The 13,125-nt window shown below is 38.0% G+C and overlaps 1 protein-coding gene across 1 annotated transcript; it reads right to left on the reverse strand.

Annotated features, from left to right (window-relative positions):
- Positions 1–3,979: 3,979 nt before the first annotated feature.
- On the reverse strand, positions 3,980–9,207 carry irx4a (iroquois homeobox 4a). The gene is made up of 5 exons (XM_077599004.1): positions 8,829–9,207; positions 8,005–8,256; positions 7,246–7,352; positions 5,798–6,108; positions 3,980–5,069 (listed from the first exon to the last, which is right to left on the reverse strand). Exons 1-5 carry the CDS (start codon positions 8,871–8,873, stop codon positions 4,366–4,368), a joined length of 1,419 nt encoding a protein of 472 aa, XP_077455130.1. The 5' UTR covers positions 8,874–9,207; the 3' UTR covers positions 3,980–4,365.
- Positions 9,208–13,125: the final 3,918 nt, after the last annotated feature.

Below are 13,125 nucleotides of genomic sequence, written 5' to 3' on the forward strand. Positions count from 1 at the left end.
GGGTGAGTGATAAAACAGTCCCAGAAATACTATGACTACTGAGAGGTAGAAAGACAAATAGGATGAAAAGAAAGACAAATAAATACATCAATAAGTCAGAGTATGAAAAACAATCATTACGGCACCAATCAGTTTTCTGGTATTTATTAGAAGTGATTTTATTCATCTGCAAATAGGGACCCAGCCAATTTATACTGCCACAGTGTTCTGAAAAGCTTTGATTTAATGCTGGAGGAGGGTATTTTAAGCATTCAAAACAGGGTAAACAGTTTAACAGATGTTTGTTTGAAGAAATAAGTGTCATTGTAATAAATGTAAATACAGTGTTCAAGTGTAGAGATTCAGCCCACACTGTAAAATTATATATTCAGTAGACAAAAACCTGAAATCCTAAAGAAGATGGCTCTCACTAAACATTTTATCAAACTTTTATCAAGACTGCTCAATTAATATTCAGTCAAATCACTTCCTAATCTTCATCCAAATCCAGTTTGGGGCTTAAATTCAATATATTGCAATTTGGCATAAATTGAAATTTTACCAATATCATGCACATTATCGGAAAAAAAAATATTTTTAATGTGCCATTTATGTAATATTATTTTACACCAATTTCTAGAAAACTGAGATTACACCGTTTACACAAACAATGCATTTTTATGTGATATATTATTTGTTTAATGTACATGTGCTGGCACTGTGTTGTATTAAATACAATTAGTTTCTCATAGAGTTTGGCTTGCTGTTCCTCCTAAATGTTATCACCACAGTCTGGACAATATAGTGTTAATCATCAATACTTTAATGTTAATATCTTCATTAACTAAAGAAAAAAACTGGTTTACATTAAACTAATTTTATTGTTTACTGCTTCACTCACAGTATATCCCACTGAAATCCAGTGTTGATTTAGTCATTGAGTCAGTTTTTGGAGAAGCAGATAAGATGGTGAAAAGCAGAGGCCCTTAGGCTAAAACCTCTTGCCCTCTGGAATGACTACAGGGAGGTGATGGCAGCTTGAGTCTGATAGAGGCCAGTGGTCCAGGCCTTAGTAAAGGAAAAGACAAGTGCTAGTATAAATGACCTTTATGTGATACTATATGGTTACTCAAAGAATCTAAATTTGCAAATCATGAATTTCTTAGAACTTTAGCAGAGAAAATAAGGTTTAACAACAAAAATTAACTGCGACTACAGCCATTCTTTGACAAACATGATGTCAGTCACACCATGCGCGCACAGCATGTAAGCCACAATACCCTCGAAACAGGTGAAAAGTAGCCAAGAAAAGTGACGCACACTCTTTATCGTTTCTGTACCTGTGAAATATCTCTCTGTCTTTCTTAAGTCTCTTATTTGAACACTTATTTGTTATTGGGTGTATATGTGGTACAACCTAAATATTATTATTATCATTATTTTTTAATTATAATTATGTTGAAAATATATACGTTTCAAAATACCAGCCACAGGAAAATGTTAGGATTTTGTCTACTTATTTATTTGACAAAAAGAAATAAACATTCAAACAGACTGTGTAATAAATTTAACATAACCTAAGCATATTTTGGAATACTTAATACATTGTGATAAAACACCATTTCACCAATATAGGCAAGGAGACTGATGAATTAATTATCTGGTATATATATATCTTCGTTTTTCCTTCACATGGTTAAGATGCATGGTTCCATCCAATCTCATAACTGTTATTCTCACTTTATTAATGTTTGTCAGCCTGTTGGATTAAATATTCAATCAACCCTTGTGAACCTCATACAATCCCTGTGTGTGGGAGGAGGCAGACAGAGTTTGTACATTGATGTGTAATGGTGTGTAAATATATTTATGGCTCAGGGTCACAGTGGTATTAACCTGACCCAGACAGTGCCTCTCGGGGGATGCTGAGGGCCACTGATTGTTCTTTGTTGAACTCACATTTTGTAGGCCCATACTAAGAGTGTTTCTGAAATTATGTGATTTTTAACATAAGGCTTGCTTTAAGGGAGTTTGTGGGGAACTTGATGCATTTCATAGTTCTAGTTACTTCCGGAATCTTTATCTGGAGGGATAATGATGTTGCAGGAGATTAGTGCACATTTTACCCAGAGAAAGAGCTTGAGCTTGTTATTAAGCCTTTGACTCAACTGGCTCAGTCAGCCAATATGCCAAAGGCCTACATCTTATTCAAGTTTTAAACCTCTAATTGGTAGTGTTTAAAGGGCATTTAAGAGTGCCCTTTCTTTGTCACTTTTCTCATTCCCCTTTTAATGTATTGTGTCAAAGTCTATTACCTCACTTGGACATTTCTGTCCCTGAAAGAGTGCAAGTGAGAGTGTAAGAACAACAATGAGACAGAGTGCTAGAGAGAGAGACAGAGCAAAAGAGAGAAAGAGAGAGAGAGAGAGAGAGAGAGAGAGAGAGAGAGAGAGAGAGAGAGAGAGAGAGAGAGAGAGAGAGAGAGGAAGGTGGAGAGAGAGGAGAGAGAGAGAGAGAGAGTGAGAGAGAGAGAGAGAGAGAGAGAGAGAGAGAGTGAGAGAGAGAGAGAGAGGAGGGGTGCCGCGGAAGAAAAAAAATACACCATCAACTGAGGTTTGCTAGGTCGATAAAGCTTTTAGATTTGGAGATGTTTTCAGGGGAGCCTATTTCCTGCGGCCAAGAGTTGTTAATGGAGCTTAAGGAATTATCTTATGACTCTCTGTTTCAGTTTATTTGGGCCCTGGAAGTGCCCCCCACCCCACGCACACCAGACCCCCCAATATGCTACTGTCAAAGCCGCTTAATGAAAAGTAACGCGTCGCTGATTACAGTTTTATATGGTCTCATTGTAAAAGGGGCCTGTTAATTTACCATCACGCTCCCTCTGTGTGTTCGTATTTGATACAGCTGAATGATTTAGCGCTACACTCCCACTCTTTTTTTTACTTCCACTCTCTCTTATTCTGTCAATTAAAAGGTGGCACATAGCAACTCTAATAAAATGTATCTTCATGCTAAATTAATCAAACATTGTGGCAGGGTTGTCTTATCAAGCAACAACTGAGACCTATAATAATTAATTAAGTACCGATTAACCCTGCATATCTGTCACATCTGGGGTTATTTAGTTGTCATAAATCAACGAGACTTAGACTTTGACACAATACATCAAAAGGGAAGGTGAAAACTGCAGTTTTTTTTCCTCAAAATTGCTTTGTTTCCACCTTTTAGAAAAGCGAATGGATTCCCCAATGCTGCTGTAATCCAATATATCCCACTAAATTGTTTTCCTTGCAGTATAAAAGGGGGCTCAAGATTTTGTGCTTTATTCACCATTAAAATTCATCTCTCAAGGCACCCCACCCTCGCCTCCCTGTTCTGCTAGGACAGAGTCCCATGAGAGCTCCACTTTCGCCATTACTGTCAAGTACCCTTGACTCGTTTTCCTCTATTTGCCCTTTTATCTACAACGACTAATTCGAGTTCCTTTGCCCTTTTCACTTTAAGACAATGTGAGGATCTCGTTTTCACTTTCTTTCAAGTGGAAAAATCAACATCTAGACCTTTGTTTCATGGATGTTGTCTGGGGAAAATTGAGGAGCCAGTGTCAAAGGGAAAACTTCAAATTATCTCATTGGAGCTCCTTTCCTAAACCCATTAATGGACGCATGTCGAATAACTTAGCATTTTGACAGCTGCATCATGGACAAGGTTGAGAATGGGAAAGATCAGTGAGAGGTGAAATCAATGAGGAGCTATGAAATATGTCCACCTACATCCCAATTACAGCCTGTTTAGATGGATTTAATGAGGCAGAGCTTAGGTAGTTTGACTGTTTTGAGGTCTTGCTCTCAGACTAATTTTTTTTACGGATAACGTAATTATTTTAGAATTGTTGTCATAGTGATATGGATATAGTTGATGATTAATCATTCAAAATAATAATAAATGTACTTCCTCTTTGGAATCGATGCAAAGCAAATCTGAATGCATCTCACAATTTTGCCTCTGAATCATCTGATTTTATTTTCGTTTCAGTGGACAATGTTGAAACTCATCCAACGATTGGAGAGTTGTGCATCTGTGAGACCTTTTATTTTTAAATTATTATTTAACAGTGATCTTCCAAATTATTTTAATTATATATGCATGCGTACAGGGACGAAAGTAAAATAAATACTGTAAACCTCAAGGCATTTTACCAAGTTGTAAACATATTATACAGTTTGGTAAATTGTGTGCGTGCGTTAAAAAAAATACAATAAAACGAGATCAATTGGTATAGTTCACGTGTTAAAGAATGTACCAGCAAAAATGCGACATATAGCTTCCATTCCAGTTTTTGTTGTTGTCTCTTTTGAAAATAAATTATTTGTTTGTGTCTTATTAAGAACAAAAGAGTTTGTTAACAGTTTTGAAACTCATGGCATTGTCTTTGGGTGACTCCTGTTCATGCAGCGGGACCCCTGGACTCTTCTCAGCCTCCAAGATGGAGCCTTTGGTGCCGCTGCTCCAGGATACAGTGGTGTGGGTCAGGGCCTGGCTCAAAGTGCTGTGCCTGAACAAGGGGTCATGGAAAACCCCATCCACCCAGTTTCTCAGTGTGGTGACAGGTGAGTCCTGCCTGTGGTCTAGGCCTGAAGTGGGTGAGGTAGCGACAGGGGGTGGACTAAGGGAGGAGGAGGGGGGGACTTGACACCTCAGCATACAGGAAGGATAATCAGTCTGGACCAAGGAGGTTGCCGTCTGGGCCAAAGACCAGATCCGAGGCTTGCCATCTAGCATATGGTGCTGCGGCTGTTGGGTGTAACATGATTTTGGCTGCACTCTGCTTTCTGCCTGATAATCCTCCTGGTTTGTTTTTAGGCAACTTTTATTCAAGTCTTGCTCTCCCCCGAGTGCAACTGGACCAGGCATTTTCATAGATACGTCTTTGATTAGGTGCTCAGGGGGACAGTCACCTGTTGTTGTCATGTGAGGGTTCATGTGGTATCTGTGCTTTAACTCACACTCCGAACTCTCGGACTCCAGAGTGTCAAAATCTTCCAGGTCGCTCAGCTGGAGATCTTTATTTGATTGACCTCGACTATCTGGGAACAAAAAATGCAGCCAGTCAGTGCATGAAGGATGGCGGCAACATATCTGATAACTGCATCAGTGACACTCAAGTCCATTTAGAATTCTAGAAGTCCAGTGATAGTGGATGCTTACATGTTATTGGGTGGCACTTTCCTCTCAACAATAAAATAAAATATAATAAAAACTGTTTTATTTAGTACATTAAACACTGTTATTTGTTTTGACAGCTAGAGAAATGGGGCCTGCCCAATATTAATACCCGCCAACCATAGAGTAAAATTGTAAGAGAGGGTTGTTCTCCAAAGCAGATCAAAAATATTTATTGGACTAAATCTATCTCGATATATAGCAATTATACAAAATATATAACTAGGGTTTTGTTGAAAAAAGCACATGCAAGTTTTTATAGTTAGTTTAGATTATATTGTCATCATTTCTGTCATAAAATAATGATTTATTATTTATAATTCAAACAATGGATTATTTCACAAATATATATATTTTTGCATTTAAAATGACTATCAAATAATGCATTTAAAATAACACAGCTACTTTTTCTTTATAAATATTTTTATCAAAAATACCTGTATTTAAAAAAGAAAGATTACTAGAAATACAAAAATCTGACATTTTTTAATGTATCATCAGCACGAGATAAGAGATATCGCCTGTAAAAATAACATAATACTTAAAAAACAAACAAACAAAAACTCGGTCATACCGCTGATTTGAGACTGACCATTTTCATTGCTTTCACTTTTTATTTGCTCCTCCTGAGAACAGTCATCATCCTCGTCAAATCGCTTCTCCTCTGATCCCTTGTTTCTTGGTGGCCATGTCATCTTGTTCTCCTTTTTCAGCCTCCTCCTGGCGTTGGCAAACCAGGTGGACACCTGTGTCAGGGTCATCTTGGTGATGATGGCCAGCATGATCTTTTCACCTTTGGTTGGATAAGGGTTCTTCCTATGTTCCTGCAGCCAGGCCTTCAGGGTGCTAGTTGTCTCACGAGTAGCGTTTTTGCGGCGAGGTCCTCCATCCATAGAACCGTATCTGCTCATGAGAACATGAGATAATAGATCACGCATTTGACTGTCAAAAAAAATGGCACTAATCGACTCAATTAAAGTTAATATATATATTGAATTTTTGGGATACAATTTTGCTGATGTTCTGCTTCATAGAATACATTTCGGAAAATTGGGAACAAGCCAGAATTATGTTTAGTATGATGTTATGGACAATAATAAAAAGGGAATGAGGACATGTTTTTGCTCAAAGTATTCATCGAAACAAAGCCCCAAGTCAGTAACCATATCAAACTGACATGTCATCCATAGCTTCTAGAACATCAAGTAAAATCAAATCTATAAACAAAAAGAACCACTGCGTTGTAAAGACATGTTCAAGTTTAGTTTATCTGACTCCCTACCTTCTCCCACAAAAACACTCCTACATTTTAAAATGCACACTGTTGATATTCAGTCAGCAGAGAGCTGTAAAAGTCCTCTCGAGGGAGCCTTTTATGAATGCTTATTGCTTTGTATAGCTTAGTGAGGGTCAAGCACAGCTAAGGGAATTGAAGGGAAAGTGCTGCACCTTTCCTCTTCCCATTTGGTTCCCTAGCAAATAAAATAGCCTGTAAAATTGCTTTATGGCGTGTAATGATGAGCCCTCGGGTAAAAAAATTGAAAACGGGCCGATAAAGTGGAACTGCTCTAGGCCTTCATCTGCGTGCTCGAGTGCCTTGCCTTACGCTCAGGCCTTTATCACTCATGCAATCTTTAAAACATTTTCAGATAAAATATTATTTTAATTTTTTTTGGCCAAGTAAATTAATAGTATGACACATTACTTGTAGAAATGAATAGCAGAATTCAAAAGGTTTTATTTTACTTAAAATGCCAAGCTGGTGCCAAAAAGATACACATTAGGATGCATCTTTATCGCAATACGAACTTCATTCACTCTCACATCCATCCATAGGTAGTAACCCCTTGCGTGAACAAACAAAATCGTCTTTTGGTAAAAAAAAAATAATAATAATTAAAAAAATCCAACCCCTCCACAGGTTTTCTCCAGAATTCACATTCAAACTTTACATAAATTTCCCCTGGATGCTTCCGAAATTATCAAGCATACACATGATATTGTTACAAATAATTATCCATCAATCTAGAGACAATTTACCTGTCATACTGATATTGCCCCAAGGTCGGATCATAAGGGTAGTAGGCCGTCGCTTGGGTTATTCCTGCATGTGCAGAGGCTGTGGCATCTTTTGTATCGAAAGTACCCTGTAAACACCCAAGCAAACAATGATTGGCTTGATATCTGCATGTTGACCTCAACAGTTGACAATGTTTTATTATAATTATTAAAAATAATTTTATCCAGGTATGAATATATAGTTAAAAATAGTTAATTTGATCAATAATAACACACAATTAAAAGGATATCTTTAGAAACGTACAAACAATTAGCCATTTTGACAGGACAAGTGATGTAAAATAAATCAATATGTGTTTTACCACAAGTTCAGAAAAGGCTGCCTTAATGATAGTGGATATCAATGATTTTTTATTTCATAACACACCATTACAGAATTGTTTTGCCAGTGCAACTTTCTTCAGACATTGACTTAGTAAGAATCCCCATGCATTTATTCAAATGTTTTTAAAATTATATTTGGACATGCTCAAATAAACTTGTGAGTCTGGCTCTTACATGGGAGAAGATATCAATTTTTACAAACTTAACATAAAATGAGTTTGCTAAACTAGGTAAATTAATAGAACAGGCGAAGGGAAAAAATCATGCCTTACTGTTTGCTATATAAGAGTTTGAAAAAGCCAGCGTGAGCACAGCATGCAGACATGCCAGCTTTGTTTTTATCAGAGAGGTGCGGCTGCAAGATTCATTCATCAATGCCATAAAGAAGGCGCTCACCAGCGAGTAGAAAGCGGATGCATCCGTTCCATATGTAACGTAGTTGCCGTATCCTTGAGTCCCCGTGTAGGGGCTCCCATACATCCCCAGCGCGGCTGCCGAGCTGAGCTCATGTCTGGCCGTGGCCAGGAGCCTGCTCTCGTAAACCGGACAGTAGACGGGCGTCTGCCCGGACGCAGCCACTCCGGAATCGGCGATGGATCTACCGGTAGACTCGCAGCAAGTGGTTAGGGAGTTGCTTGTCATTAGGAACTGCACGAGAGAAAGGGGGAAGAGCTTATTTTTAAATAGAAAAAAAACACCAATAAATCGATGAAAACAATTTTGCAACAAAGTTTTATTCCTTGCGTGTATTGATGGCAGTGCCGAATCTACAATGTGAAGTAAAATATAAATACAGTAAAACGACGTTGATGACAGATGATGTTGAACTTGCGCGTAACATTAAAAAGAAGCTTTCCCCCGGCAATTTAAATTCTAACGCGTTAATAACCACGTTTGTCAATAAAAATAATAATAACCAAAAGTGCTTCTTAAGAACGTGAACAGACGCACCACTCACGCGAATAATAGCGATAAACTCGTCTATTTGCCCGTCAAAATTGAAATAACACAACACCGAGCGATTTCCTCCGGTTGTATACCTTTACAGGTGTCAAATTAATGTAGAGAGAAAAAAAAACCTTCACAGTTCCCAGCACGCGTCTCAGATTCTTGACCAAAGTGCGTAAAACACGAAAGTCAGATCGAGGAGATAACATCTCCAAGCCATTTCAGACAAAATCACTTTTTTTTACTGCATTAAACAAGTTCCAAAGACTTACTTGTGGAGCAGACGAATATGGATAGCCGAATTGAGGATATGACATGGTAGAGAGATCCCCTAATATCCAGAAATAAAGCGAGACTGAAGGTCTCCACTCTCACGCTGGTGCTGCTGCTCCTGCTGCTTCTGCTGCTTGACTGTACCAATTGATTGGGAACCACAATGCTTCTTGAATGCTTATAGGGCGAAGCGCAGTACCATGTTTAATTTGTGTAAAATGCCCCCCCACTCGAACACCTTTCAAATAAATAAATAAAATAAAGGACCCCAAAGCTGTGTCCTATTTTTTCCCTCAAAAAATAGATCCATGAAATTATTACATATAATTATCTTTTTTTTGGTAAAGTGTCGTTTTCAAGAATGATAATTTTGTGGTCCCATATCTATTTTTGCGTTGTAAAAAGTTGTATAAAAGACGTCAGCAGCAGATGCAGGTTGTTTTAAGAGGCAGGGGCTATGACGTCACACGTTTGTCACTCTAAAAATGATCAGACTGTAACTTTATTATTCATTTTCGTACTGAGGACAAGCACAATCAATAAATACAAATATATTGTTTCAAAATGTTTGCAAAAGTGTCAAGTGCAGATGTTAAAGATAAGACTGGAATCAGGAGGCATCTGCCAAAAAGTTGATCAAAGTGAATTTTAAGCAATGAATTGTCCAGATACTGTTCAGGTGTATGATTGTAATGTAATGCATTATGTCTACTTTAACCATAAAAAATACAAAAACTCAACGCATGTAAATAATTGGCCAACTCCAACAACTGATATGTCTGTCTAATCTCATTTTTAGTGAAGTTTATCACAATTTTGTCATCACCAAACTGGTAAATGCCCCAAAAGTCTCGCTCCTTCCCTCCAATTCATGCACTGTGCTTGCTTAGAGAGTCCTGCGTTGAGACATGTGAAAGGCCCCTGGGGTCACACCTCAAATTAATGATGATGTACTCCCCCACCCCTTTCCACTCCTCTCTTTCTCCATTGCTCTCCAGCTGGATCTCTGCCTACCGGTGACAGCTCGATTGAGGGTGATTGATGACTATCTAGGGGACCGAGGCCAACATAATAATATGATACTGGCACCTCACCATAATTGCTCGCTTTCATTTACAGATGAATGTGGTAATAAAGGACTATTGATACGAAGAATGGTTTTAATTCAAGTATTCTGTCTTGTGTTTATGATTTTTGCCTGTTAGTTTTCAAGGGGAAGGTTTGTTGTTGAGAAGTATGGCCTGTGTGGAAATGTCTGCCCTCTCATTTTTTCAGACAAATTGAAATATGTGGGGTGAGTACCTCAAAGCAAATGGTCACGTTAATACTCTGAATGGAAGGAGGCAGGAGGGTCAAATGGGATCAGGCCATGCTTTTTAATTTACATTAGGGAACCTTGCCCTGAACAACCAAGAACCGCTCAACCATACAAACACACATTTTTTTTCTTTCTGAGTATAATCTTTGCCAGCACGTTAATTTTTCAGGATTGTGTAAGTCACATGATATTTCAATTGTCCAATGTGATCAGAGCAACGCAGGAAGCAAAGGAGCAAGGACCTTTGCTCTTGTATAGTAGTTCTGTTGAATTGATCTGGAGACATAAAATGTGTTAAACATGGACAATACTCCATATGTACAGACCACACAACTTCCTTGATGAATAGGGCATACCTTTTGATTATCCATCGCTTTACTCAGTGTTATCGGGCGCCTGTAATAAAATATTTAGGCACACGAGTATATGCTTTTAGACAGAAAATGAAGGCGACAGCAGGAGTTCAAGCTTGTTTAGCGTTTAAAGATTAAAAGAGACGCTTCTTTTTTTCTGTTTGACAGATGTGGGGAAAGAGGAAAAGCACCCATCCTTGGACTGAGTGCAGACATAATGTAAGAGTCCATTAAAGAGAGACTAACTTGAATACATTTCTTCTTTCTTAATTGTCAGCATTTTCAAATTGTGCATTTTAAAACTTAACAAATAGATTTTTTTCAAAATAATAAAGTGATTTTCAGTTTGAATTTTATTTTGGGTGTTTTACTTATGATAATGGCATTTGTTAGAAATGTTTATACATAAATTAACATATTTCATAATTGTTTTGGAAGAAAGACCATTTGGCAGAGGATATGAGTAGAATCCTTGTTCTTCAAAATCGATATTTGCCAGGAATCCTCCAGGGTGTCTCATTGGTGGTGTGCTCTGGGCACGTTCTGCCGTAAGGAGGCCTGAGGGTAGACCATAGACACGCTGGAAAATACTTGGTCTTTTGACTGTCCGGGCAACTTCTCGTGGTCCCCAACGTAGCTGAATGAAGTGGCTGGGGCGAGGGAGTTGAAATTGCACAGAAAAATTCAAAGATAAGTGCCAAAATAAATAAACCGCATATTGGAGCAAAGGAAATGGTCCATTACACCATCTTTCCAAAGCGCATGCTTCACCTGTCCATAAAATGAGCAAAATTTTGGCTAAAATTCCCCTTTGCATGGTCCAGACACATTGTTTTTAGATGGAGTTTGAATGTTGGACGTACAAAGCTACAAACCTGCACATCGACTTTCTTCTCTAACATGGAATACACTCGTGGTTAAACCAGACTAACAGGTTGCACATGTATCATATTTTTAATTCACATGACAAAAATTGAGACTAAATTGTTGTAATCTGACATCCGGCGCATGGTCAGAGTATTAACATGGTATTGTACTCTCATACACCACTCTTTGGTATCTTTTTCAAATAACAGTAAAGTGCCATAAATGGAATGAGAGTGTTTCACCTTCTACTTTACAATCCCTACAATACCTTCCAACTCACCACCCCGAATAAAAAATAATCCCCCTCCCCCACTGTGTGCATGCACACATACCCAATCATGCATTTCCCTCCTCATACTAGCTCATTAATCAATGCCAGATTATCAGGAAAGTGACACCTTCATGATTACAATGTAGCCGGGGAACTTTTTTTTAATAGGAGTCTACTTTGTAAGTTGTAAAGGAGATGCAAATTAGTGAGTTTAGTTAAAAGTGCAAGGTAGTTTATTATTCAGTTTACAGTACTCCTGGGTTTATATAGAGTGGAAAAAAAATAATCTAGAACACATAGTACTTAAGTAGATCAAGCGTCAAGAATTCAGAGAGTACATAGACTATTAGTAAGCAAATAACTCAAGCATTGTGGTTGATTGATTAGGGTACTTCAGCTCAATCAATAGGAGGAAAAAAGCTGAAGAGCAGCAGCATATTAGTGTGACAGAAAATGTGTAAAACTCATTTTGCAACATAATTTATGTCATTGTCTCCTCAATAAAGTGAAGAGTGTTTAAACTGTGTTTTATTGTTTCCTCTATGAATATCTCCCTTTGTTGGTCAATAATGCTTGTCAGATTCCTCTTAAAATATTAACTGTTAATGCATAATTTAAGTTGGCAACAGTTGGTTTGGTCCAACGGAACAAATAAGTAAACATTAAAAGTTTTGCCGAACGGCAACAATGTTATTTATGGGTCCTAGATGTTTTTTTTTTAATTAACATTAGCCTTTTAGTCCCAAAATGAAAGAGTGGCTTCCTGTTGTTCTACTGTACACTAATAACTGTCCCAAGTTCTGTTTCTGGCACCAACAATGTAAAAAGCCCAAATGACCTCAATAGATGTGGACAGCTGCACAGACTGACTTCTTTGGTGACAAGAAGCCCCAAGCTGCTCTGAGGCTTTCTAATAGTAACCATGTTCCTTCCACAGCCATAGAAATAAGGTGCATAATTCTCTCTTTCCCTGTCTCAAACACACACACACACACGCACATACACACACTGCTTATCCAGCAAAACATTAGACTATCCACAGTCCTGTCTTCTCATGGAGTCCAAATGGAATATTGATCTCCAACAATCTTCTCAATGTATTTCCTATTTCTCCCCTTGAACAACAAAATGATTACCCACGCGTCCCCCCACTCCACCCCCATTTCTCCTCATTGCACCCTTAAGTCCTAATGGTTTTTGCATGAGAAGAATAGTTTTAAAGCATCCTCCAGGCAGTATGGTCGGAATGGTGACTCTGGTCTTGTTGAAGATTTCTGAGCTGCTTCACTGTGTTGATCATTATTTGTAGGGGCTCATTTCTGCAAACTAATCAACATTTTCAGTTTTGTTTCCAGCTGAGTTGCATTAAAAGCTTTAAAACAATGTCCTTTTAATTTGTTCTCCTTAAGATCATCTAGGGTCAGTCAATTGGCCTAAATCTATATGATACTTCTAATATGGGTAGGACCAAACAGCAGAACATTGTG

The sequence above is a fragment of the Stigmatopora argus genome, chromosome 4 (genome assembly GCF_051989625.1).
Source record: "Stigmatopora argus isolate UIUO_Sarg chromosome 4, RoL_Sarg_1.0, whole genome shotgun sequence".
Taxonomy (NCBI): Eukaryota; Metazoa; Chordata; class Actinopteri; order Syngnathiformes; family Syngnathidae; genus Stigmatopora; species Stigmatopora argus.

Coding starts and splice junctions, on each gene's coding strand:
- irx4a (XM_077599004.1), bottom strand. CDS start 8,873: ATGTCATATCCTCAATTCGGCTATCCATATTCGTCTGCTCCACAA. Junction 8,257..8,828: donor CATATTCGTCTGCTCCACAA/GTAAGTCTTTGG, acceptor TCTCTCGTGCAG/TTCCTAATGACAAGCAACTC. Junction 7,353..8,004: donor CATCCGCTTTCTACTCGCTG/GTGAGCGCCTTC, acceptor GGGTGTTTACAG/GGTACTTTCGATACAAAAGA.